Here is a 24,015-nt window from a genome sequence, read left to right as displayed (position 1 = left end):
AGTTGAGTTTTTACCAAAATGTTCTATTTTCGTTTCATCTGACCATATGACATTCTCCCAATCTTCTTCTGGATCATCTAAATGCTCTCTAGCAAACTTCAGACGGGCCTGGACATGTACTGGCTTAAGCAGGGGAACACGTCTGGCACTGCAGGATTTGAGTCCCTGACGGCATAGTGTGTTACTGATGGTAGGCTTTGTTACTTTGGTCCCAGCTCTCTGCAGGTCATTCACTAGGTCCCCCCGTGTGGTTCTGGGATTTTTGCTCACCGTTCTTGTGATCATTTTGACCCCACGGGGTGAGATCTTGCATGGAGCCCCAGATCGAGGAAGATTATCAGTGGTCTTGTATGTCTTCCATTTCCTAATAATTGCTCCCACAGTTGATTTCTTCAAACCAAGCTGCTTACCTATTGCAGATTCAGTCTTCCCAGCCTGGTGCAGGTCTACAATTTTGTTTCTGGTGTCCTTTGACAGCTCTTTGGTCTTGGCCATAGTGGAGTTTGGCGTGTGACTGTTTGAGGTTGTGGACAGGTGTCTTTATACTGATAACAAGTTCAAACAGGTGCCATTAATACAGGTACCGAGTGGAGGACAGAGGAGCCTCTTAAAGAAGAAGTTACAGGTCCGTGAGAGCCGGAAATCGTGCTTGTTTGTAGGTGACCAAATACTTATTTTCCACCATAATTTGCAAATAGATTCATTAAAATTCCTACAATGTAATTTTTCTCAATTTGTCTGTCATAGTTGAAGTGTACCTATGATGAAAATTACAGGCCTCTCATCTTTTTAAGTGGGAGAACTTGCACAATTGGTGGCTGACTAAATACTTTTTGCCCCACTGTACATACTCATGGTAATATATACTGTACATGTAAACAGGAGTAAGTAACCAGAAGCAGGATAAATACTACTATATGGTAATGGCAATCAATCAATGGACAGCAGCGTAATGGAGTAATACATCTAATCCAAATTAAATTAAAGCAGCAGTGTAGGTTGTGTTTGAGTGGGTAGAGACCTGTGGATGGACATAGAGTCAGTGTGGATTGTCTGTGGGAGAGAGAAAGCAGTAGTTGTTAGCCATTTAACAGTCTTATGGCCAGGGAATTAGAAGCTGTTTAGGAGTCTGTCTGTTTGAACCTTGAGGCACCGGTACTGCCTGCTGGTAGGGAGCATGGAGAAACAGACATGTCTCGGTTGCTGGAGTCTTTCGCAAATTTTCAGACCTTTCTCGTACACCGCTTGGCATGTACTGTATATCCTGGATGGCTGGGAGCTCACCCCCAGTGATGGGCTGGGCCGTCTAAACCACCCTCTGTAGGGTCTCCCGGTCGCGGGTGGTGCAGTTGCAATAGTAGACGGTGATACAACCAGATCAATCAGAGTATGTCAGCGGAGCTGGAGCAGAGTGTGCCCAATTTCACTGGAGCTTTGAAGCGGAATTCACAAATGCTGGAGCGTCTGCCTTGTCGCCCGCTCCAATTTCACTCCAGTATCACTCACTTCACAAGCTCAGGGCATGCCCAGGATGCATTTGTAGTCTACTTGTGTGCTGCTATAGCTCCTTGCTTTAGCTCCTGTCATGGAGTTCACTAAATATTTTCATAAAGAAACACACAGGTGCTAAATCAAGGTGACTTACAACGATGAGGACCAAGAGCAAGAGAGGGAGTGCGGTGATGTAGTGTATTGTTTTGTTTTTATGTATTGTTTCTTTGTATTGGGAAAGAATGCCTTTACTGAAAAGCTATTTCGATGAGTTTATACTACTGTTGGCCAGTAGGGGGCAGTAAGACCTGTTTTCTTTTGCACTGGGACTATATGCGATCCTGCACCTGTGTGTTCTCATAAGTGAGAGAACCTTTCAAAGAGAAGCCACGTTTTCCTGTTTCATCATTTATCCTGTGTTACAGGTCAGTAAAGTGCGAAAATACACTGAATACTACAATATAGTTGTGTAACTTGCCTGTTGAAGTGAATTTAATGGTTTTGAACAACATAGTAATTATATAACTTCATACTAGACAGAAAACGCATGTTGAGTGTAAAATGAAATGGCGGTGCATTCCTTTGATCTAGAAAAAAATGAATAGTTAACTCCTGAACATTTTTATTTTTGAAAAAGACACTCATGACAATATCCTAAGGGGTTAGAGAATTTTATGTTGTAACTGCGATTTTTAAGAACGTTGTAATTGTTGTACTGTAAATGTTAGATAACCTCCGGGATAGCTATTAGCTGGCTCCGGTTAGCTGTTTGTTAGCTCCGGTCAGCTGGCTTCGATTTGTGCTATGCTAGTCATGATCCAATAAATAGCATTAATGTCATTTGCAATAGTCTTGTCTTTCTATTAGCCCATCTTTCACTGGGTAAATGTATTTTGAGCATGGGTATAAAATAACTGAGTTATACCAGTCTTAAAGGCTTTCATGTTTTAGAGTCTATGGGGCTATAGTTAGCAACAGTCAACAACATACAGTACCAGTCAAAAGTTTGCACACAAGTGCTCATTCAAGGGTTATTCTTTATTTTTACTATTGTCTACATTGTAGAATAATAGTGAATACATCAAAACTATGAAATAAACATATGGAATCATCTAGTAACCAAAAAAATGTTAAACAAATCAAAATATATTTATATTTGAGATTCTTCAAAGTAGCCACCATTTGCCTTGATGACAGCGTTGAACACTCTTGGCATTCTCTCAACCAGCTTCACGAGGTAGTCACCTGGAATGCATTTCAATTAACAGGTGTGCCTTGTTAAAAAGTTAATTTGTGGAATTTCTTTCCTTCTTCTGGCATTTGAGCCAATCAGTTGTGTTGTGACAAGGTAGGGGTGGTATACAGAAGATAGCCGTATTTGGTAAAAGACCAAGTCCACATTATGGCAAGAAAAGCTCAAATAAGCAAAGAGAAATGACAGTCCATCACAGATTATCTCCTCATGTGTGGTTCCCACCGTGAAGCATTGAGGAGTTGGGATGCTTTGCTGCTGACACGGTTGGTGATTTATTTCGAATTCAAGGCACACGTAACCAGCATGGCTACCACAGCATTCTGTAGGAAATACACAATCCCATCTGGTTTGCCCTTAGTGGGACTATCAACTGGACAATGACCCAACACAACTACATGCTGTGTAAGGGCTATTGTACCAAGGAGAGTGATGGAGTGCTGCATCAGATGACCTGGCCTCCACAATCACCCGATCTCAACCCAATGGCGATGGTTCGGGATGAGTCAGACCACAGAGTGAAGGAAAAGCAGCCAACAAGTGCTCATGTGGGAACTCCTTCAAGACTGTTAGAAAAGCATTCCAGATGACGCTGGTTGAGAGAATGCCAAGAGTGTGCAAAGCTATAACTATTTTGGATACTAATTTACATGATTCCAAATGCGTTATTTCATAGTGTTGATGTCTTTACTAGGTGGTCATCCAAGTATTTTTACTTAAGTACTTTACACTACTGGATCAGATGTACATAAAGAGCCGATTCGAAGTTGAAGCAGAAATGGAGGTTAGCAACTAACGATCTGATGTTCAAAAGTTTTTGATGATCATAAGAAATATAAAGGATACATTTTGTGCAATCAAAGTAAAGATAAACACCAAAATAATCACAAAATAGCAAAGTTGGGTCGGAGCTCTTAAGATGGCAGCCATACACAGTATGGTACATCATAGCGGGTTCCTTTAAATAAGAATGTTTTTAGGTCTAATAAATTTGTCAATCATATATATTGTAGCGCTTAAGCATGAATTACATCCTATTAATAATAATAATAATAATTCGTAATTATACCCAATTACATCATATAGTTGATAACACCCAGCATTTATTAATAACCTCACTGAATTGGAGCCTGTTTGTCTTGTGGAAATGTAATCAATGCTTCCTGAGAGTTTCTTTCTTTCTTCACATCAATGCCAGGTGCAAAAAAGCACCCAGTAAACATTGGGGAAGTAGAGAGTCAAGAGAATGCTAATCGTCAGTCTTTGGTCAATACATCAAGGGATTTCTACGGCAACGACTTCAAGAGAACCTCTGAAGATACTTCAACGTTACGTGCCGGGAATTAAATGGCAGTTAAGATATGAGCGACTTCCAAAGAGCTTGTGCTTTGACAGACGTGCACACATATGCAGCCCAACTTGAACTGAATCGACTACCGGTGAGCATCCAGAGTGGCAGTTACCTCTTTTTTTATGGAACTTAACTGGGATACTTATCATTCCGGGAGCACTCCTTCACACAACACCTTCTGACTGAAGGTGTTACGCATTATTCCAAACACAAGCTGACTCTAGTGAGTGACAGTTTGTGTAATAAAGCGCACAACACTCATAACTCAGTGGGGGTTGTGTTGTTGCCTCAGTCAATGGCAATAGTGCAGTATTGGTTCGTGTCTGAATCAGATTGCATCAGGCAAAGCCTACTCGATTGCTTTTCCCGGAAAGAGACGATATCATTGTAATGTCAAATGATGTTGATTCTTTACCCTTCAATGTGAACATACTATTTTCTTGACAGCAAAACATCTTTGCTCCCTCTAGTTTCTTGTAAACCAAAGTTCTATTTACTTGAGAAATCAATAATAAAATGCAATATACCAAAAAAGTTCCAGGCCTACTGTATGTGATGACAACGGTCTGCCTGACAGTGAAGTTTCCTTCAACTTCATTTCAAAGGGTGTGATCCAACTGCAACATGATGTGGTCCTCTCTGAAAACACCTACTAGCGATAGCAAACAGTACTCCATTGCAATTAAATATAAACCACACAGAGTGAATGAAAAGCAGCCAACAAGTGCTCAGTATAAGTGGGAACTCCAAGAGTGTTGGAAAAGCATTCCATGTGAAGCTGGTTGAGAGAATGCCAAGGGTGTGCAAAGCTGATAAGTCTGCCAAGAGCGTTTTACTGTATGTACTCAGCTTTAAGAACTCCCCAAACAAATGACACTGTAGCAAGGGACTATTCCTGAAAAGAGGATAAAGACAATTTAAAGAACAGAAAGGAATCTAAAAGATTTGTGTTTTGAGTGGTTCCGGTGGGCAGCTCTGCTTTACAGGATCGCCACAGATTCCTCCAGTCTCTCTGATATGTAAACGTTTGCCAATAACTCTGTTTATTTTGGTAGCAATGTCTACTGAATTATAAATGACCATATGGGAGACTTTATGTTTACACAGTGTTGGGGGGGGGGGGGGGGGGGGGGGGGGCAAAGAAGAAATGTAATTGAAAGTGCTTCCCTTTTCCAGATCAGATAACAATCTGTTACACAGTGACTGTTCAAGTTCGCAGAGTGAAACTTTCTAAAAAGCATTTTTGGGGTCTAACAATTAACTGTCGATCGCTCTTGGCAGACTTATGTTAAATGAAGATACCTACTGTACTCTGTGATTTTTCCAAACTTTAACGAGGAGCATGCAGTAAGATGGACAATTTCCATTACAAGCCCATGAAATTAAAACGTTTTGACTAACAGCAAATGTATCATAATTCCTGTTGGCTATCAGCATGTGACAAGCTTTTTCATTTTAGAGCAATGTTTTATTTAAAAGCCTTCACTTGTAGGAAGTGTCTCGCCAGTGACATCTAAACCCTTAATAAAAAAGTTATGTCCTTGGGACAATATGCTTTTCTTGTATAACATTAATTGGGGCCTTGGGTTCTCTATCAATATGACAGTGTCGTAGACTCCACTGTTTTCAAAGTCTGCGGCATAATTACAACAACCTTAAACGGTTAACCATTTCAAATGAGTAGAACACGTCTAGCTCAAGTCTACTATGAGTACAGGAGACTCCTGAGCTCTGAAAAGACTTGCGCAAATACACCAAACACACTTGTCTAGCTCAGTATCTGTGTCACTTCAGTACTCACAAGCGATGATGTTGCCATATCGGTTCTTGTTGCGGTTGTCATCCTTCTTGGCGGTCTCCCATGGGGCCGCCTGTCCTTCGGTCAGGCCCTGAAATCACATCACACACACTATCAAACATTGCTGCAGGCCAGTGTGCGTGCGCACACACACACACACACACACAAAATATCAACCTTGCAGTTAAAATAATCTACATGAGTACGTACAGTAAAACCATACTATAGCATTATCCAAACATTAGAGGCAGAAGGGCCATGAAATGTTAAACAATGATTACTGATATAACTTTGTTATGATGCAGTGAGTTGTATCATAAGATGAAAGTGTTACAAAGTGTTAGAAGACAGAAAGTCATAACATGAAAGGTGCCATTCTTCCAGCCACTAACTATTTATCGGTTTGAAATCTTTTGATTTGTTGACTCAAAGAACTGAAAAGAGTTTTGCTCACCATGTATTGCTCACTTTTCACTAATGGGCCCTGTTAGGACTAGAGGTTGACCGATTAATCGTAATGGCCGATTAATTCAAATCAAATCAAATTTTATTTGTCACATACACATGGTTAGCAGATGTTAATGCGAGTGTAGCGAAATGCTTGTGCTTCTAGTTCCGACAATGCAGTAATAACCAACAAGTAATCTAACTAACAATTCCAAAACTACTGTCTTATACACAGTGTAAGGGGATAAAGAATATGTACATAAAGATGTATGAATGAGTGATGGTACAGAGCAGCATAGGCAAGATACAGTAGATGGTATCGAGTACAGTATATACATATGAGATGAGTATGTAAACAAAGTGGCATAGTTAAAGTGGCTAGTGATACATGTATTACATAAGGATGCAGTCGATGATATAGAGTACAGTATATACGTATGCATATGAGATGAATAATGTAGGGTATGTAACATTATATTAGGTAGCATCGTTTAAAGTGGCTAGTGATATATTTTACATCATTTCCCATCAATTCCCATTATTAAAGTGGCTGGAGTTGAGTCAGTGTCAGTATGTTGGCAGCAGCCACTCAACGTTAGTGGTGGCTGTTTAACAGTCTGATGGCCTTGAGATAGAAGCTGTTTTTCAGTCTCTCGGTCCCAGCTTTGATGCACCTGTACTGACCTCGCCTTCTGGATGATAGCGGGGTGAACATGCAGTGGCTCGGATGGTTGTTGTCCTTGATGATCTTTATGGCCTTCCTGTAACATCGGGTGGTGTAGGTGTCCTGGAGGGCAGGTAGTTTGCCCCCAGTGATGCGTTGTGCAGACCTCACTACCCTCTGGAGAGCCTTACGGTTGTGGGCGGAGCAGTTGCCGTACCAGGCGGTGATACAGCCCGCCAGGATGCTCTCGATTGTGCATCTGTAGAAGTTTGTGAGTGCTTTTGGTGACAAGCCGAATTTCTTCAGCCTCCTGAAGTTGAAGAGGCGCTGCTGCGCCTTCTTCACGATGCTGTCTGTGTGAGTGGACCAATTCAGTTTGTCTGTGATGTGTATGCCGAGGAACTTAAAACTTACTACCCTCTCCACTACTGTTCCATCGATGTGGATAGGGGGGTGTTCCCTCTGCTGTTTCCTGAAGTCCACAATCATCTCCTTAGTTTTGTTGACGTTGAGTGTGAGGTTATTTTCCTGACACCACACTCCGAGGGCCCTCACCTCCTCCCTGTAGGCCGTCTCGTCGTTGTTGGTAATCAAGCCTACCACTGTTGTGTCGTCCGCAAACTTGATGATTGAGTTGGAGGCGTGCGTGGCCACGCAGTCGTGTGTGAACAGGGAGTACAGGAGAGGGCTCAGAACGCACCCTTGTGGGGCCCCAGTGTTGAGGATCAGCGGGGTGGAGATGTTGTTGCCTACCCTCACCACCTGGGGGCGGCCCGTCAGGAAGTCCAGTACCCAGTTGCACAGGGCGGGGTCGAGACCCAGGGTCTCGAGCTTGATGACGAGCTTGGAGGGTACTATCGTGTTGAATGCCGAGCTGTAGTCGATGAACAGCATTCTCCCATAGGTATTCCTCTTGTCCAGATGGGTTAGGGCAGTGTGCAGTGTGGTTGAGAATGCATCGTCTGTGGACCTATTTGGGCGGTAAGCAAATTGGAGTGGGTCTAGGGTGTCAGGTAGGGTGGAGGTGATATGGTCCTTGACTAGTCTCTCAAAGCACTTCATGATGACGGAAGTGAGTGCTACGGGGCGGTAGTCGTTTAGCTCAGTTACCTTAGCTTTCTTGGGAACAGGAACAATGGTGGCCCTCTTGAAGCATGTGGGAACAGCAGACTGGTATAGGGATTGAATGAATATGTCCGTAAACACACAGGCCAGCTGGTCTGCGCATGCTCTGAGGGCGCGGCTGGGGATGCCGTCTGGGCCTGCAGCCTTGCGAGGGTTAACACGTTTAAATGTTTTACTCACCTCGGCTGCAGTGAAGGAGAGTCCGCATGTTTTCGTTGCAGGCCGTGTCAGTGGCACTGTATTGTCCTCAAAGCGGGCAAAAAAGTTATTTAGTCTGCCTGGGTGCAAGACATCCTGGTCCGTGACTGGGCTGGTTTTCTTCTTGTAGTCCGTGATTGACTGTAGACCCTGCCACATACCTCTTGTGTCTGAGCCGTTGAATTGAGATTCTACTTTGTCTCTATACTGACGCTTAGCTTGTTTGATAGCCTTGCGGAGGGAATAGCTGCACTGTTTGTATTCGGTCATGTTACCAGTCACCTTGCCCTGAATAAAAGCAGTGGTTCGCACTTTCAGTTTCACGCGAATGCTGCCATCAATCCATGGTTTCTGATTAGGGAATGTTTTAATCGTTGCTATGGGAACGACATCTTCAACGCACGTTCTAATGAACTCGCACACCGAATCAGCGTATTCGTCAATGTTGTTATCTGACGCAATGTAAGAAATAACACGTAAAAAAAACAAAAAACTGCATAGTTTCCTAGGAACGCGAAGCGAGGCAGCCATCTCTAATTAGGGCCGATTTCAAGTTTTCATAACAATCGGAAATCGGTATTTATGGGCGTCGATTATACCTTTATTTAACTAGGCAAGTCAGTTAAGAACACATTCTTATTTTCAATGACAGCCTAGGTGGGTTAACTGCCTTGTTCAGGGGCAGAACGACAGATTTTCACCTTGTCAGCTCGGGGGATCCAATCTTGCAACCTTACAGTTAACTAGTCCAACGCAATAACGACCTGCCTCTCTCTCGTTGCACTCCACAAGGAGACTGCCTGTTACGCGAATGCAGTAAGCCAAGGTAAGTTGCTAGCTAGCATTAAACTTATCTTATAAAAAACAATCAATCATAATCACTAGGTTGATGATATTACTAGATATGATCTAGCGTGTCCTGCGTTGCATATAATCTGACTGAGCATACAAGTATCTAAGTATCTGAATGAGCGGTGGTAGGCAGAAGCAGGTGTGTAAATATTCATTCAAACAGCACTTTCGTGCGTTTTGCCAGCAGCTCTTCGTTGTGCGTCAAGCATTGCGCTGTTTATGACTTCAAGCCTATCAACTCCCGAGATGAGGCTGGTGTAACCGAAGTGAAATGGCTAGCTAGTTAGCGCGCGGTAATAGCGTTTCAAAGTCACTCACTCTGAGCCTTCTAGTAGTTGTTCCCCTTGCTCTGCATGGGTAATGCTGATTCGATGGTGGCTGTTGTCGTTGTGTTGCTGGTTTGAGCCCAGGGAGGAGAGGGACGGAAGCTATACTGTTACACTGGCAATACTAAAGTGCCTACAAGAACATCCAATAGTCAAAGGTTAATGAAATACAAATGGTATAGAGGGAAATATACCTATAATTCCTATAATAACTACAACCTAAAACTTCTTACCTGGGAATATTGACGACTTATGTTAAAAGGAACCACCAGCTTTCATATGTTCTCATGTTCTGAGCAAGGAACTGAAACGTTAGCTTTCTTACATGGCACATATTGCACTTTTACAACACTTTGTTTTTGCATTATTTAAACCAATTTGAACATGTTTCGTCATTTACTTGAGGCTAAAATGATTTTATTGATGTATTATCAAGTTAAAATAAGTGTTAATTCAGTATTGTTGTAATTGTCATAATTGTCAGAATAAAAATGTTTGTAATTTATTTTTTAAATATTTTTTTTAAATATTTTTTTTTAATTTGTAATTTTTTTAATCGGCCGATTAATTGGTATCGGCTTTTTTGGTCCTCCAATAATCGGTATCGGCATTGAAAAATAATAATCGGTCGACCTCTAGTTAGGACTCGCATGCTAACCATTTTGGATTCTGAATACCTCACGAGTAGGTATATACAGTACCAGTCAAAAGTTTTAGAACACCTACTCATTCAAGGGTTTTTCTTTATTTTTACAATTTTATACATTGTAGAATAATAGCGAAGACATCACAATCATGTAGTAACCAAAAAAATATTAAACAAATCAAAATATATAATATATATTTATGTTTCTAACTGACTGAGACATTGACAAGGATGAATATTCAAATATACAGTCTGTCAGAAGGACTCCAATAAATACATGAGCACATGGTGTAATGGGACTTAAATTGAGTTGTTTGTCCTTCTCTGGATAATCTCAACTGTACAGAGAACATGACAATGTGACACGCTTGACAGCAAAAATTTGCTGAGAAGAGAGTGTTTGTCTGGTTAACAGGCTGCACAAGGGAGGCCATATGGACTGTGTGCTATTTTTGCATTCCTGTATAAAGGTCATAGGGGAAAATCTGTCACTGCCGCCTAATTTAAGCCAAATTGTCCTTTAGCGTCCATTAACGGATATCTGTGCTAAGATGCCGATACAACAAGCTTTCATTTGCACAGCTTTCACTTGCATACAACATACAGTTTAACCCATTTACCAGATGTTGATTCCTCATCGCCCAGTCAATTGGAAAATGGATTTGCTGTCTATCCACCAGACAGGGAGTTTATTATGAAGGTTAAATGTGAATGCTTTCACAGGGAAGCCTCCAATCCACTCCCTATGTTTACTTCCTGTTAGAGCTGTAATATCCTGTTGCCCATCTCTGTCTGGTTTGGCCTTGGCATAAACGGCACTCCATCTACCCTCTGTAATAACGCTGGCAGCTGTGAAGACCCTGAGACCTCTACTCCATCATGGCACATCGGTCTCCTTATTGAGCGTACAATAGAGCTACTCCCCAACACTTGCTCAGTTCCACACCACTCTGGTCTGCACTGACAGACCGAGGATGATTGATGGGTACATTCTCATAGCTCTCTGCTTCTCTATATACTTCTGGACGTTTCTCATATATACAACAGATTTGAGAAAGAGCTTTGCATGGAACAAGACCTATGGCATTCCCTTAGTCCCGAGAGCATATGTTACTGTTAAAGAAATAGATGAATTTGTGGCAGTTTGAATGTGTGCTTAACCTGGAATTCACCATAATAGCTGGTTAAAAAATGAATTGCTGTTAATCAACACAGGAAGTCTATGGTTTTACAAAGGAAAGCAGATCCTTTTGGCATGCAACCTAAATCTGACTGCCCCCTACAATTGAGGGGTTAGATCGCAGTAAGGCCAAAGTGAGGAGCGCCAAAAGAGAAACAGAAAAATGGGAGGGAGAAAGAGTGAGAGGGAAGGGGAGGGAATGCAAATGAGAGAGAAGGGGAGAAGAGATAGCAATTAAACTACATCCAATAGGATGTAGAAGACAAAACACTGTGCCCCATAATCACTATGTGGCTAATTGACCATTTAAATTGATCAGATAGGTTCCTGTGCTTGGGCTCACCATGGATTAAAGCAGTTAGTTTGTGTGTGTTGGCGGGCTGACAGCAATCACCCCCTTGAAAGAAACAGTGGGAACACAGTGGGAACAAAGCAAGGACAAATTTAGTGGCCTCGCTTATCAGATAATAGCGTTCACAGTGGAAGTCAGACGAGAGCACACAGACACTGGGATCAAAGGCAGAGAATGTAAAAAGTTATAGATACAAACAAATGGCTCAGTACTGCACCCCTCCAGACACAGACAGTGCGAGAGAGAGAAAAGAGTGCTGCTTTCCCACTCCTGGAATAAAAAAAGAGCCCCTGGTTACAGCTCGGCTTTTGTGCTTCCCTCTGTGCAAAACTGACAATAATACAAAGAGGCGGATGCTTGTTCAAGAACATTCAGCCAGTCAAGGTTTTCCCTTCATTCAAGCTCTAACTGTGTGCAAAGTAGTTCAGGTCGGTTGTGTATATTACAGTATGCATACAAGCTATACTTTTTTAGCCATGGGTATGGGTTCAGGATTCAATCCAAATGAGGAAATTATTGAAATAGAAATTAATTAATGAGGTAAATATGTATAAAAAATGGAATCCAACCAAATAGTCTCGAGCTCATATTCCTTTACAGCTAGGCTGGCTATCTGTAGAGAAAAAAAGGGTTGTATTAATTCATCTTGGTCCTTCATCGTCCACAGAATTATTACTGACTCAGCCCCCAGATATCTGGCTCAAATTTAAGTGTCTATCCGGTAAGAATACCTTTCTATATACCAACGCTGTTAAGTGGATCAAACTACCACAAAAACTTAAAGCCATACCTACCAAAACTTATTTTAAATCTAATGTCAAAAGCTGACTGATGACAACCATAGAATCATTTTCATGTCTGTATCTATGAAATGTATCTTTATCTATGAAATGTCTGTACCACAATGGAAGTAAGTAATTTACTTTAATATCAGTCAACTTTTTAAAATGTGTACATTTGTATTTTTTTTAAACTGTCAGATAAATCAATCAACTCCAAATCCATGACTCATGTAATAATGTGATTGAGTGTTTAGAAACGAAGATATCAGTGCCATGTTCATTAGGCACCAAACAAAATAAAACCGAAACATGGTCCCTCGCTACCTGGACTTCAGTAACGCTTGTTTTTCTGCTGCATGCCCTAATGAACATGACCCAGGCCTGCTACGCCAGTGTTTTGCAGTCCCGTGGCTCACTCTGGCTAGTGTTTATCCATTTATCGTTTCCCATCCGGTAATGAGAGCGAGTGGGAGTGAGGTGAATAATTGGATGGGGCTCTGTGGCCCCCTGCGGGGAAACGTTCAACTTCCCTTTTAGTTTGTGTTTGGGGAAGGGGGGATTGATGCTCTCTTCAAAAAGAAAACGTCTTAAATGGAATCCCTTTCATCTACAATCAGTCTTTTTTTGCACATTATTAATATTCTTAAAAAAGAATAAGAGAAAAGCTAGAGAAGAGGGAGAACTCCCACACTCTCATCCCCTGGTAGACAGTGGTGATAAGATGATGAGATAGAGGCAGGGGTGTGGGTGGGAGAGAGGGTCACCGAACGCAGAGAAATGTAGACAAGCAGAACATCCCTAGAGGAAGCATTGTTTCACCTGCAGCCTCATCATCATCATCATTATCACACGTCCGGACATAGTCAACACATACGCACACACAAATGCACAAACACACACACAAAGGATCATGTTCATAGCATTACATACATAGACACTTGAACCAAACCTTTGCAAAGTTTACATTAAAAGACAGAGGTTGGTTGCTCCTAGATGCTAAAGCATTTATGCAGTTCTTCTACTTCCAGTGAGTGTGTACTCCATGACCTTGTGTTTATCCACAGATGCCTATTACTCTGGGGCCATTAACGTCTTGGTGACTGGGGGGCAGTATTGAGTAGCTTGGATGAATAAGGTGCCCAGAGTAAACTGCCTGCTACTCAGCCATAAAAGCTAGAATATGCATATAATTAGTATATTTGCATAGAAAACACTCTGAAGTTTCTAAAACTGTTTGAATGATGTCTGTGCATATAACAGAAGTCATATGGCTTGCGAAAACCTGAAAAAAATCCAACCAGGAAGTGGGAAATCTGAGGTTTGTAGGTTTTCAACTCATAGCCTATCGAAGATACAGTGAGATATTGGTCATATTGCACTTCCTATGGCTTCCACTAGATGTCAACAGTCTTTAGAACTTTGTTTGATGCTTCTACTGTGAGGTGGGCCCGAATGAGAGGGGAATGAGCCAGGCAGATTGCCACAAGCGGTCATGTGAAAGTTAGCTTGCGTTCCATTGCTTTTCTACAGACAAAGGAATTCTCCGGTTGGAACATTATTGAAGATTTATGATAAAAACATCCTAAAGATTGATTCTATACTTCATTTGACATGTCTCTACGACCTGTAATATAACTTTTTGGACTTTTCGGCTGGACTTGCACTCGCGTTCGGATTTGTTTACCAAACACCCTAACAAAAGGCGGTAGTTGGACATAAATGATGAACTTTATCGAACAAATCAAACATTTATTGTGGAACTGGGATTCCTGGGAGTGCATTCTGATGACGATCATCAAAGGTAAGTGAATATTTATAATGCTATTTCTGACTAATGTTGACTCCACAACATGGCGGATATCTCTTTGGCTGTTTTGGTATTCAGATTAAGCATGGTATGCTTTTTTCCCCCGTAAATAAAATAAAAAATCTGACACAGCTAGAATATGCATATAATTGTCAGATTAGGATAGAAAACACTAAAGTTTCCAAAACTGTCAAAATATTGTCTGTGAGTATAACAGAACTGATTTTGCAGGCGAAAACCTGAGGAAAATTCAACCAGGAAGTGCTGTTTTTCATGCCTTCCATGCCTTCCCTCCTTTTAAAGGGATATCAACCAGATTCCTTTTCCTATGGCTTCCACATGGTGTGAACAGTCTTTAGAAATAGTTTCAGGCTTTTATTCTGAAAAATGAGCGAGAAAGATCACATCGCGTCATTGGATGGCTGTTTTGCATGCGCGAGCAGCTTGGAGCAGACATTTTCTCTCTCACTCTTATTGAAAAAGATATGGTCCGGTTTAAATATTATCGACTATTTATTGTAAAAACAACCTGAGGATTGATTATAGAAAACATTTGACATGTTTCTATGGACTTTATGGATACTATTTGGAATTTCCGTCTGCCCTGTCGTGACCGCTAGAGCCTGTGGATTTCTGAACATAACGCGCCAACCAAATGGAGGTTTTTGGATTTAAAAATAATCTTTATGGAAGAAAAGCAGCATTTGTGTAACTGGGAGTCTCATGAGTGTAAACATCCGAAGATCAAAGGTAAGTGATTCATTTTATTGCTTTTCTGACTTTCGTGACCAATCTACTTTGCTGCTAGCTGTTTGTAATGTTATGTCTGCTGAGAGAGATGTCCTAACATAAACGCTTGGATAGCTTTCGCCGAAAAGCTTTTTTTGAAATCTGACACGCCAGGTGGATTAAAAAAGCAGTGTTTTGCTATATTGCACTTGTGATTTTATGAAAATTAAATATTTTTTGTAATTGAATTTGAATTTGGCGCTCTGCAATTCAGCGGATGTTGACGAAAATTTTCCCGCTAGCGGGATGGGTGCGCCAAGAAGTTAAGCCATTTTGCCACAACTTTGGAAGTATGCTTGGGGTCATTGTCCAATTGGATGACCCATTTGCGACCAAAGCTTTAACTTCCTGACTGATGTCTCGAGATGTTGCTTCAATATATCCACATAATTGTCCTTCCTCATTGAGCCATCTATTTTGTGAAGTGCACCAGTCCTTCCTGCAGCAAAGCACCCCCACAACATGATGCTGCCACCCCCGTGCTTCATGGTTGGGATGGTGTTCTTTGGCTTGCAAGCCCCCCACTTTTTACTCCAAAGATAACGATGGTCATTATGGCCAAAAAGTTCTATTTTGTTTCATCAGACCAGAGGACATTTCTCCAAAAAGTACGATCTTTGTCCCCATGTGCAGTTAAAAACCATAGTCCGGCTTTTATATGGCGGTTTTGGAGCAATGGCTTCTTCCTTGTGGAGTGGCCTTTTAGGTGATGTCCATTTTTACTGTAGATATAGATACTTTTGTACCTGTTTCCTCCAGCATCTTCACAGGGTCCTTTAGCTGTTGTTCTGGGATTGATTTGCACTTTCGCACCAAAGTACCATCATCTCTCGGAGACAGAAAGCGTCTCCTTCCTGAACGGTATGATGGCTGCGTGGTCCCATGCTGTTTATACTTGCATACTTCTGTTTGTACAGATTAACGTGGTACCTACAGGCATTTGGAAATTGCTCCCAAGGATGAAGGAGCAAGGATGAAGGTCTGAGGTCTTGGCTGATTTATTTTGATTTTCCCATGTCAAGCGAAGAGGCACTGAGTTTGAAGGGAGGCCTTGAAATACATCCACAGGTACACCTCCAATTGACTCAAATTATGTCAATTAGCCTATCAGAAGCTTCTAAAGGCATGACAATTTTTCTGGAATTTTCCAAGCTGTTTAAAGTCAACTTAGTGTATGTAAACTTCTGATCCACTGGAATTGTGACAGGTGAAATAATCTGTCTGTAAACAATTGTTGGGAAAAATACTTCTGTCATGCACAAAGTAGACGTCCTAGCCGACTTGACAAAACTGATTTGTGGAGTGGTTAAAAAACCTAAGTGTACGTAAACTTCCGTCTTCAACTGTATGTGAGCTGTCGGCACTGACACGTGAGTTGTTGGCTGAATCCCAAATAGCACCCTATTCACTTTAAAGTGCACTACTTTTGACCAGAGGCCCTAAGTGCCCTGGTTAAAAGTAGTGCAGTATAAAGAGAATAGGGTGCCATTAGTGATACAGACATTGTTTTCATGCACTGTCACACACAGAGAAGGGGGCAGAGGGCTTTATCTCAAACCAGTGTGCTATCAATGAGGTCAAATGTCCAAACGCTTTTGATTAAATGATTCCCCTCCTTGTTCTTCATGTGTTTCTAGATGTCCTCTGTTATGTGATCCGTTCCTCTGTTTGACTTTGTGGGCCGTCTCTCTGTGTGTGTGTGTGTGTGTGTGTGTGTGTGTGTGTGTGTGTGTGTGTGTGTGTGTGTGTGTGTGTATGTGCGCCAGTGAGGGCTGGCTCCCTCTCTCAATGCATCTGTCAGGATGTGAGTAATGGGCCGATTATGCTGACAAACGCACACAGGTGGCCGCTATCGCCTTTAATCCCCAGTCCCCAGATCTCCATTTCTCCCTCCCTTCCTTCCTTTCGCTCTCCCTTTTCTCTCTCTCCTTATCTCTTTGGTCCTTTCCTCTTCTCACACCCACAGGTTCACACCTCCACACAACCATTGAACAAGTCATAAACCATACTGTAGTGTCAACACAAAATGGAGAGCACACTGACAGAACACACATGAAAACATAATGTATGACATGTAAGGGGCACCATTTGAAATGAGTTGGGGCCTTCTTCACCATAATACAAAGCACTGACGTATGTATGCATGTCTCTTAAGATATTCTCACATCACCACAGTCACGATCCACCAACCGCAAGTCGTGTTTGGGAATGCGTGACAATTAGACTTTCCCCATGGACTGTATGAAAAAAAACATGACCTTTATATTTCATAAGCGAGCATGGAGTAAAGTGCCAACTTAATTTTCAATGGGATAGGGGCTGAAATTGTGAGGCAAATCAGGTTACAGGGGGAAGGAATAACAGAAAGGCGTTATAAAAATGTCCCCAGTGATGGATGATCCTTTAAATAAGAGGCACAATTGCTGGCTTTATCAGTGCAGGCACAGTGAGCGAGAGGAAAAGGCAATGCATCTCATGTTTACAGCCAGGCAAAGGGAGGCTACCGGAGGCCTACAGCCAAGAAGTTGAATAGAACCTTCACAGCCTTCAGTTCACTCCACTGACCAGACATGAACAAAGCTCTAACATTCTTCCTTTTCAACTCTATGAACTTCTTCCCTTATGAACCAAGAAGGGGAAGAAACTCTTAATTTACCTACTCTTATATGGTAAGTACCAGTAAGAGATTGCCTTAGGGATGGCTTTCTCTACAAGGCGTGTCTATAGACCTAAACTCAGCAAAAAAAGAAACGTCCTCTCACTGTCAACTGTGTTTATTTTCAGCAAACTTAACATGTTTCAACAACAGAGATATAAACTGAACAAGTTACACAGCCATGTGATGAACAGAAATGGAATAATGTGTCCCTGAACAAAGGGGGGGTGGGGGGTCAAAATCAAAAGTAACAATCAGTATCTGGTGTGGCCACCAGCTGCATTAAGTACTGCAGTGCATCTCCTCCTCAGATTTATCCATTCTTACTGTGAGATGTTACCCCACTCTTCCACCAAGTCACCTGCAAGTTCCCAGGCATTTCTGGGGGGAATGGCCCTAGCCCTCACCCTCCGATCCAACAGGTCCCAGATGTGCTCAATGGGATTGACATCCGGGCTCTTTGCTGCCCATGGCAGAACACTGACATTCCTGTCTTGCAGGAAATCACGCACAGAACGAGCAGTATGGCTGGTGGCATTGTCATGCTGGAGGGTCATGTCAGGATGAACCTGCCGGATGGGTAACCACATGAGGGAGGAGGATGTTTTCCCTGTAACGCACAGCATTGAGATTGAGCTTGTTGTTATTGCAGGCAATCTGATGATGCTGTGACACACCGTCCCAGACCATGATGGACACTCCACCTCAAAATCGATCCCGCTCCAGAGTACAGGCCTCTGTGTAAAGCTCATTCCTTTCGACGATAAACGCAAATCGCACCATCACCCCTGGTGAGACCAAACCGCGCACTTTTTGCCAGTACTGTCTGGTCCAGCGACAGTGGGATTGTGCCCATAGTCGATATTGTTGCTGGTGATGTCTGGTGAGGACCTGCCTTACAACAGGCCTACAAGACCTCAGTCCAGCCTCTTGCGGAGAGTCTGAGCAGTGATGGAGGTATTGTGCGTTCCTGGTGTAACTCGGGCAGTTGTTGTTGCCATCCTGTACCTGTCACGCAGGTGTGATGTTCGGAGCTGTTAGTGTCTTAACGACCGTTCCAGAGGTGCATGTTCATTAATTGTTAATGGTTCATTGAACAAGAATGGAATTCAGTGTTTAAACCCTTTACAATGAAGATCTGTGAAGTTATTTGGATTTTTACGAATTATCTTTGAAAGACAGGGTCCTAAAAAAGGGGCGTTTCTTGAATAGAGATACAATAGTCAAGTACCTACAGCAGAGGCAAAGCCACGGCAGGGCCAGGTTACCAGATTTAACACTGACCCACCCAATCAGGATGGCTGAAAATAAATTGGTTTTAAATGAAAATGTATTTGATGTTTGTATTGTCTCCTGACTAAATCAGAATATCCTGCCTTGGTAGGCCAGGTTTATGTTTGCTGATTCAAGTGAGTGAGTTTGGGGACCGCATTTATCTGGTCCCCAAACATATCAGCAAAAAGGGCTAGGCCTACTTTTTAATTCTAGATATCATGGTGGATGTTTTTCACATTGCCATGATTTTAGGTAATTCAGAGTAGCCTATATCTGTTTCTCATATTTTTCGCCAGGCAGGCTGTTTTGACTAAATTTGAGTATACCCACTTCTCAATGCACCACAACGACGCTACTGTTGTCAGGGTATTTTTGCTGTTATTTTGCTGCAAAGTGTTGGCCCAGTCACTTTTACTCAGGCGCAGCCACATAGCAATTTCTACCTATGCCTCTGACCTACAGCATAGTGTTCCTGGAAGGCTGCATTTTTTTAATGAAAGGACTACGTAGCATAGTGTTGAGTGACCTTTGTCAATTTGAATAGGGAAAATAATCCTTGGTCCGGATATTCCGGAATGTCCATCTGTGGGATGCTCTACAGATTGTCAAACTATCTGTAGATAAGCAATTGTTTGCTAAGGTTACGGTTAGGTTTAGAATAAGGGTTAGGGTAAGGGTTAAAGTTAGGGAAAGGGTTAAGTTTAGGGTTAGTAGATAGTTGAAATGTGACTGATATCTACAGATGGACTACCCAAATAAAGTTTTACCGAATCCTTTGTTTGTTAGATAAAAACAGGCTTTACATGAGTATCTTTCTATAAAGCTTAGAAAACCCAGGTGGTGTCTGCAGACTCGTTTGAGTTAATAAAAGTCTGAACCCAGAGGTAAGTCTAAAGTAGAACACAAATTTGCAGCAATATTGAGGGTTAAATTCTTTCCAATCTCAGGTTAAAAGGACAAATAATTGTTTGAGAGTTTTGGCATTAGGAATACGACTGTTGGCGTTATTAATTGTTTCGTGATATCCAATTGGTAGTTACAGTCTTGTCCCATCGCTGCAACTCCCCTACGGACTAGGGAGAGGAGAAGGTCGAGAGCCATGCGTTCTCCAAAACATGACCCTGTCAATCCAGCTGGCGAAGTCAGCTTGCAGGCGCCCGGCCCGCCACAAGTAGTTCCTAGAGCACGATGGGACAAGGAAATCCCAGCCGGCCTAACCCGGACAATTGTACACCGTCTCAGGTGTCTCCCAGTCACGGCCAGCTGTGACACAGCCTGGGATCGAACCAGGGTCTGTAGTGATGCCTCAAGCACTGTGATGCAGTGCCTTAGACCGCTGCACCACTCAAGAGGCCCAAAGTTACCTATTTTTAAAGGGGGCACCTAAGTGGCACGAACTTGAAGAAAAAAACAAAATTAAAATACTTTACTGGACTTAATTAGGATGCAATGCGTGAGTAATTAAAAAGTTATTGTCTTTAGTGGAGAAAAAAACACTCATATTCCGAGACGACTCAAACATCGATCAATAGATGGGGTGGAAATCAGTTTTATAGATCTGAGAATTCATTTTCTTTGATTTGTTTTGGGTAAACTCGATATTAATTACGTTTTCAAATGTGATTTTCAATAAATATTTGATAAGTGCACCACCAGTGTGTTTCCCTTATTAAAAAGAGGGGAAGTGCAAATTAGATTTCATCAAATCATTCAAAACAGAGATGTGCTGTAATCAAATAAACTAAAACAGATCTCAAACAACAAAAGTATTCCTTCAAGGCAGAAAGACAGCAATGCAACTGGACATAATGATATCTGGTTGAAATGGAAGATGTCATGTAAAAGAGGAAACTGACGATATTGGACGTTTGAATAGAACACCAAAGTTCTCTTGAAAACATTTATCTTACAAGTTCCTGGGAGACAGTCTAGTAACCACAATGCCACGACTTCCTGTCAAAAACCACACATAAAACCGTACTAACCATTCTTACCTCATACTCTTCCTTAAAGCCGTATCCCTGGCCACACTTCATCTGGGTAATGTGTTGGAGGAGGTCGGCTACACGGATGGCCGGCTGGAACTGGCCGGCCTGGTAGGACATCTCCACTGACTCACAGCCCCCGTACGGGTACGTCTGGATGGTCAACGATGGCTGGGCCATCTCACTATGGCTGCTGTCTGTGGACCAAGGAGAAAACACTCAGTATCCACTTACTCTGTGACATCATCGTGAGAGAGTGTTGGGTTTGGAAGTGTTTAACCGCATAGTGAACTATCTTTGTGTTAGAATGATTCAGTGGAACATTCATTAGTATACACTACATGCCCAAAAGTATGTGGACACCTGCTTGTTGAACATCTCATAAAAGAAAATCACGGGCATTAAGATGGAGTTGGTCCCCTCTTTGCTAATATAACAGCCTCTTCTGAGGAGGCTTTCCACTAGATGTAAAAACATTGCTGCAGGTACTTGCTACCATTCAGCCACAAAGGCATTAGTGAGGTCAGGCGATGTTGGGCGATTAGGCCTGACTCGCAGTCGGCATTCCAAGTCATCCCAAAGGTATTCAATGGGGTTGAGGTCAGGGCTCTGTGCAGGCCAGTCAAATTCTTTCACACCGATCTCGACAAAACATTTCTGTACGGACCTCGCTTTCTGCACGGGGGTATTGTCATGCTGAAACAGGAAAAGGCCTTCCCCAAACTGTTGCCACAAAGTTGGAAGCACAGAATTGTCTAGAATGACATTGTATGCTGTAGCGTTAAGATTTCCCTTCATTGGAACTAAAGGGCCTAGCCCGAACCATGAAAAAAATAGTCCCAGACCATTATTCCTCCTCCACCAAATTGTACTGTTAGCACTAGGTATGGGACAGGTAGCGTTCTCCTGGCATCCGCCAAACCCAGATTCATCCGTCGGACTGCCAGATGGTGAAGCATGATTCCTCACTCCAGAGAACATGTTTCCACTGCTCCAGAGTCTAATGGTGGCAAGCGTTACACCAATCCAGTCGACGCTTGGCATTGCACATGATGATCTTAGGCTTGTGCGCAGCTGCTCGACCATGGAAACCTGACGAACAGTTCTTGTGCTGACGTTGCTCCCAGTGGCAGTTTGGAACTCGGTATTGAGTGTTGCAACCGAGGACAGACGATTTTTTACACACTACGCTTTCATCACTCGGCGGTCCCTTTCTGAGCTGGTGTGCCCTACCACTTCGCGACTGAACCATTGTTGCTCCCGAACGTTTCCATTTCACAATAACAGCACTTACGGTTGACCGGGGCAGACATTTGATGAACTTACTTGTTGGAAAAGTGACATGCTATGACGGTGCCACGTTCAATGTCACTGAGCTCTTCAGTGAGGCCATTCTACTGCCAATGTTTGTCTAAGGCGATTGCATCGATGTTATATACCTGTCAGCAACAGGTGTGGCTGAAATAGCTGAATCCACTAATTTGAAGGGTTGTACACACACTGTTGTATATAGAGTGTGTAACGAAATCTCTTGTTTTCATGAAATGTTGTTCTCCTAAACATTGGGATAATTCTGTAAGTGAAGACCTCTCTAGCTCTCTGGAATGTCTAGAAAAACTCATCATATTGAAAGCATGAGATCTTCAAACTCTTACAGTTGACTCTCCACAAACCCTGTTGCTAGACAACGGCCTTCCTCTATCTCGCTGCTACTCAATCATTAATGATGATACCTCAAAGTTAAATGGGTAATCCAAGAGACACTTTGCTTCACTATTCGATTGGATTGAAAGACATTCCTGCAATTGAGTCTTCCGTAGATTAGGATTGGAGAGATTGAAGTAGTTTATTGCTTCTAATGAGTCCATTACGAGGAGGATGGGGAGCTGAATGGCAGAGAAATTCTCAATATTACAGGCATTAAATACCTAAGTACCATTGCGAATGTGTTAGGGTAATATTACCCCATGTTTTATTAATGTGCCTATTTGCATCTTAATTATCAAAAAAAATTACACACTTAAAGTGATTCTCTGCTTGAAAAAGTGCAATCCATTCAAAACATTGTGTGCTGCCACATAATGAAATGTGAGTAATCTTGCAAGACTATTACCGCTATATCACTCCTAGTAAATACAAGCCACAAGGAGTAAGCAGACGAGCAGTATTACCATGTGTTGTGGTGGAAACAATTACTTTGCAGACAGCATCTTTTAAAATAGCTCAAAGGTTTCTAAAAAAATGCACACAATTAAAGATTATGAGTGTAAATATTAGTAGTCTATGACCTTAGGAACCTCGCCAACAGTCTGTATAGGGTTGAACTGATAATTATGAAAATGGAAACAAGGTTATCACTTATACCTAACACAAAATTATGCAACCGGAGCACAGTTTCATCTCTCTAATTAATGTTATTTCCTGGTAATGTTCTATCAGGCCATGTTTACATTTCTGCTCAATACTCACACATCTCCATTTCCCATTGCTCCGTTTCTCCATAATTATTACTGATGGGAGATGGAGATAAACACGACACAAATCTACTCAGCCATGTAAAGGGGTAATGTTGGTTTATCGTTAGCATCCGTGTACATTGAGGTGGGTGAGGTGGGAGGCCTAGCCGTCAGAGAGGGAGCAGGTACTGACTGTACACTGGAGACGGTAGAGGTCCACTTAATCCTACCCAAAGTGCCCCCTCTACAGCCCTATCAGTGCAGACCTAATTCATTATTCATGTGTTTTTGACTCTGCAGCAAGATAATATCTCAAAGTGGCAGCCCAGGGGGTATATTATGTTCTAAATATTATCAAGAAACAGACTCAATCCCATTGAATGCCACCGAAATACCGAGCTGTTAATGCTTGGGGCTGTGTTGAAAGGTCAAATATGCATTTAGCCAGCCATGAAATGTATTAGTACCGTGTCCCCGCTTGGTTGTAACTTATGTTAAGATATCTTCATGCTAATCATTTGATTGACTTTTGAAGGAACTTTTTGTTGCTTGAAAACGTATGCTTTTCATAACTTCATTATGG

General features: G+C 42.1%; 1 protein-coding gene across 3 annotated transcripts in view; it reads right to left on the bottom strand.

The window, feature by feature from the left end:
* The window catches only part of ptprt (protein tyrosine phosphatase receptor type T), a 413,934-nt gene that overhangs the window by 30,460 nt on the left and 359,459 nt on the right, over positions 1-24,015 (bottom strand). For all 3 annotated transcript variants that reach the window (XM_029682684.2, XM_065001673.1, XM_065001674.1), the window contains 2 exons: positions 20,986-21,173; positions 5,896-5,983 (listed from right to left, as the gene is read on the bottom strand). In XM_029682684.2, coding sequence (XP_029538544.2) covers positions 5,896-5,983; positions 20,986-21,173 — 276 coding nt within the window. The remainder of the gene's footprint in view (positions 1-5,895; positions 5,984-20,985; positions 21,174-24,015) is intronic.

Source organism: Oncorhynchus nerka, linkage group LG15, assembly GCF_034236695.1.
Source record: "Oncorhynchus nerka isolate Pitt River linkage group LG15, Oner_Uvic_2.0, whole genome shotgun sequence".
Lineage (NCBI taxonomy): Eukaryota > Metazoa > Chordata > Actinopteri > Salmoniformes > Salmonidae > Oncorhynchus > Oncorhynchus nerka.
Note: the sequence above shows the minus strand (reverse complement) of the source record. Positions and strands in the feature narration are given on the sequence as shown.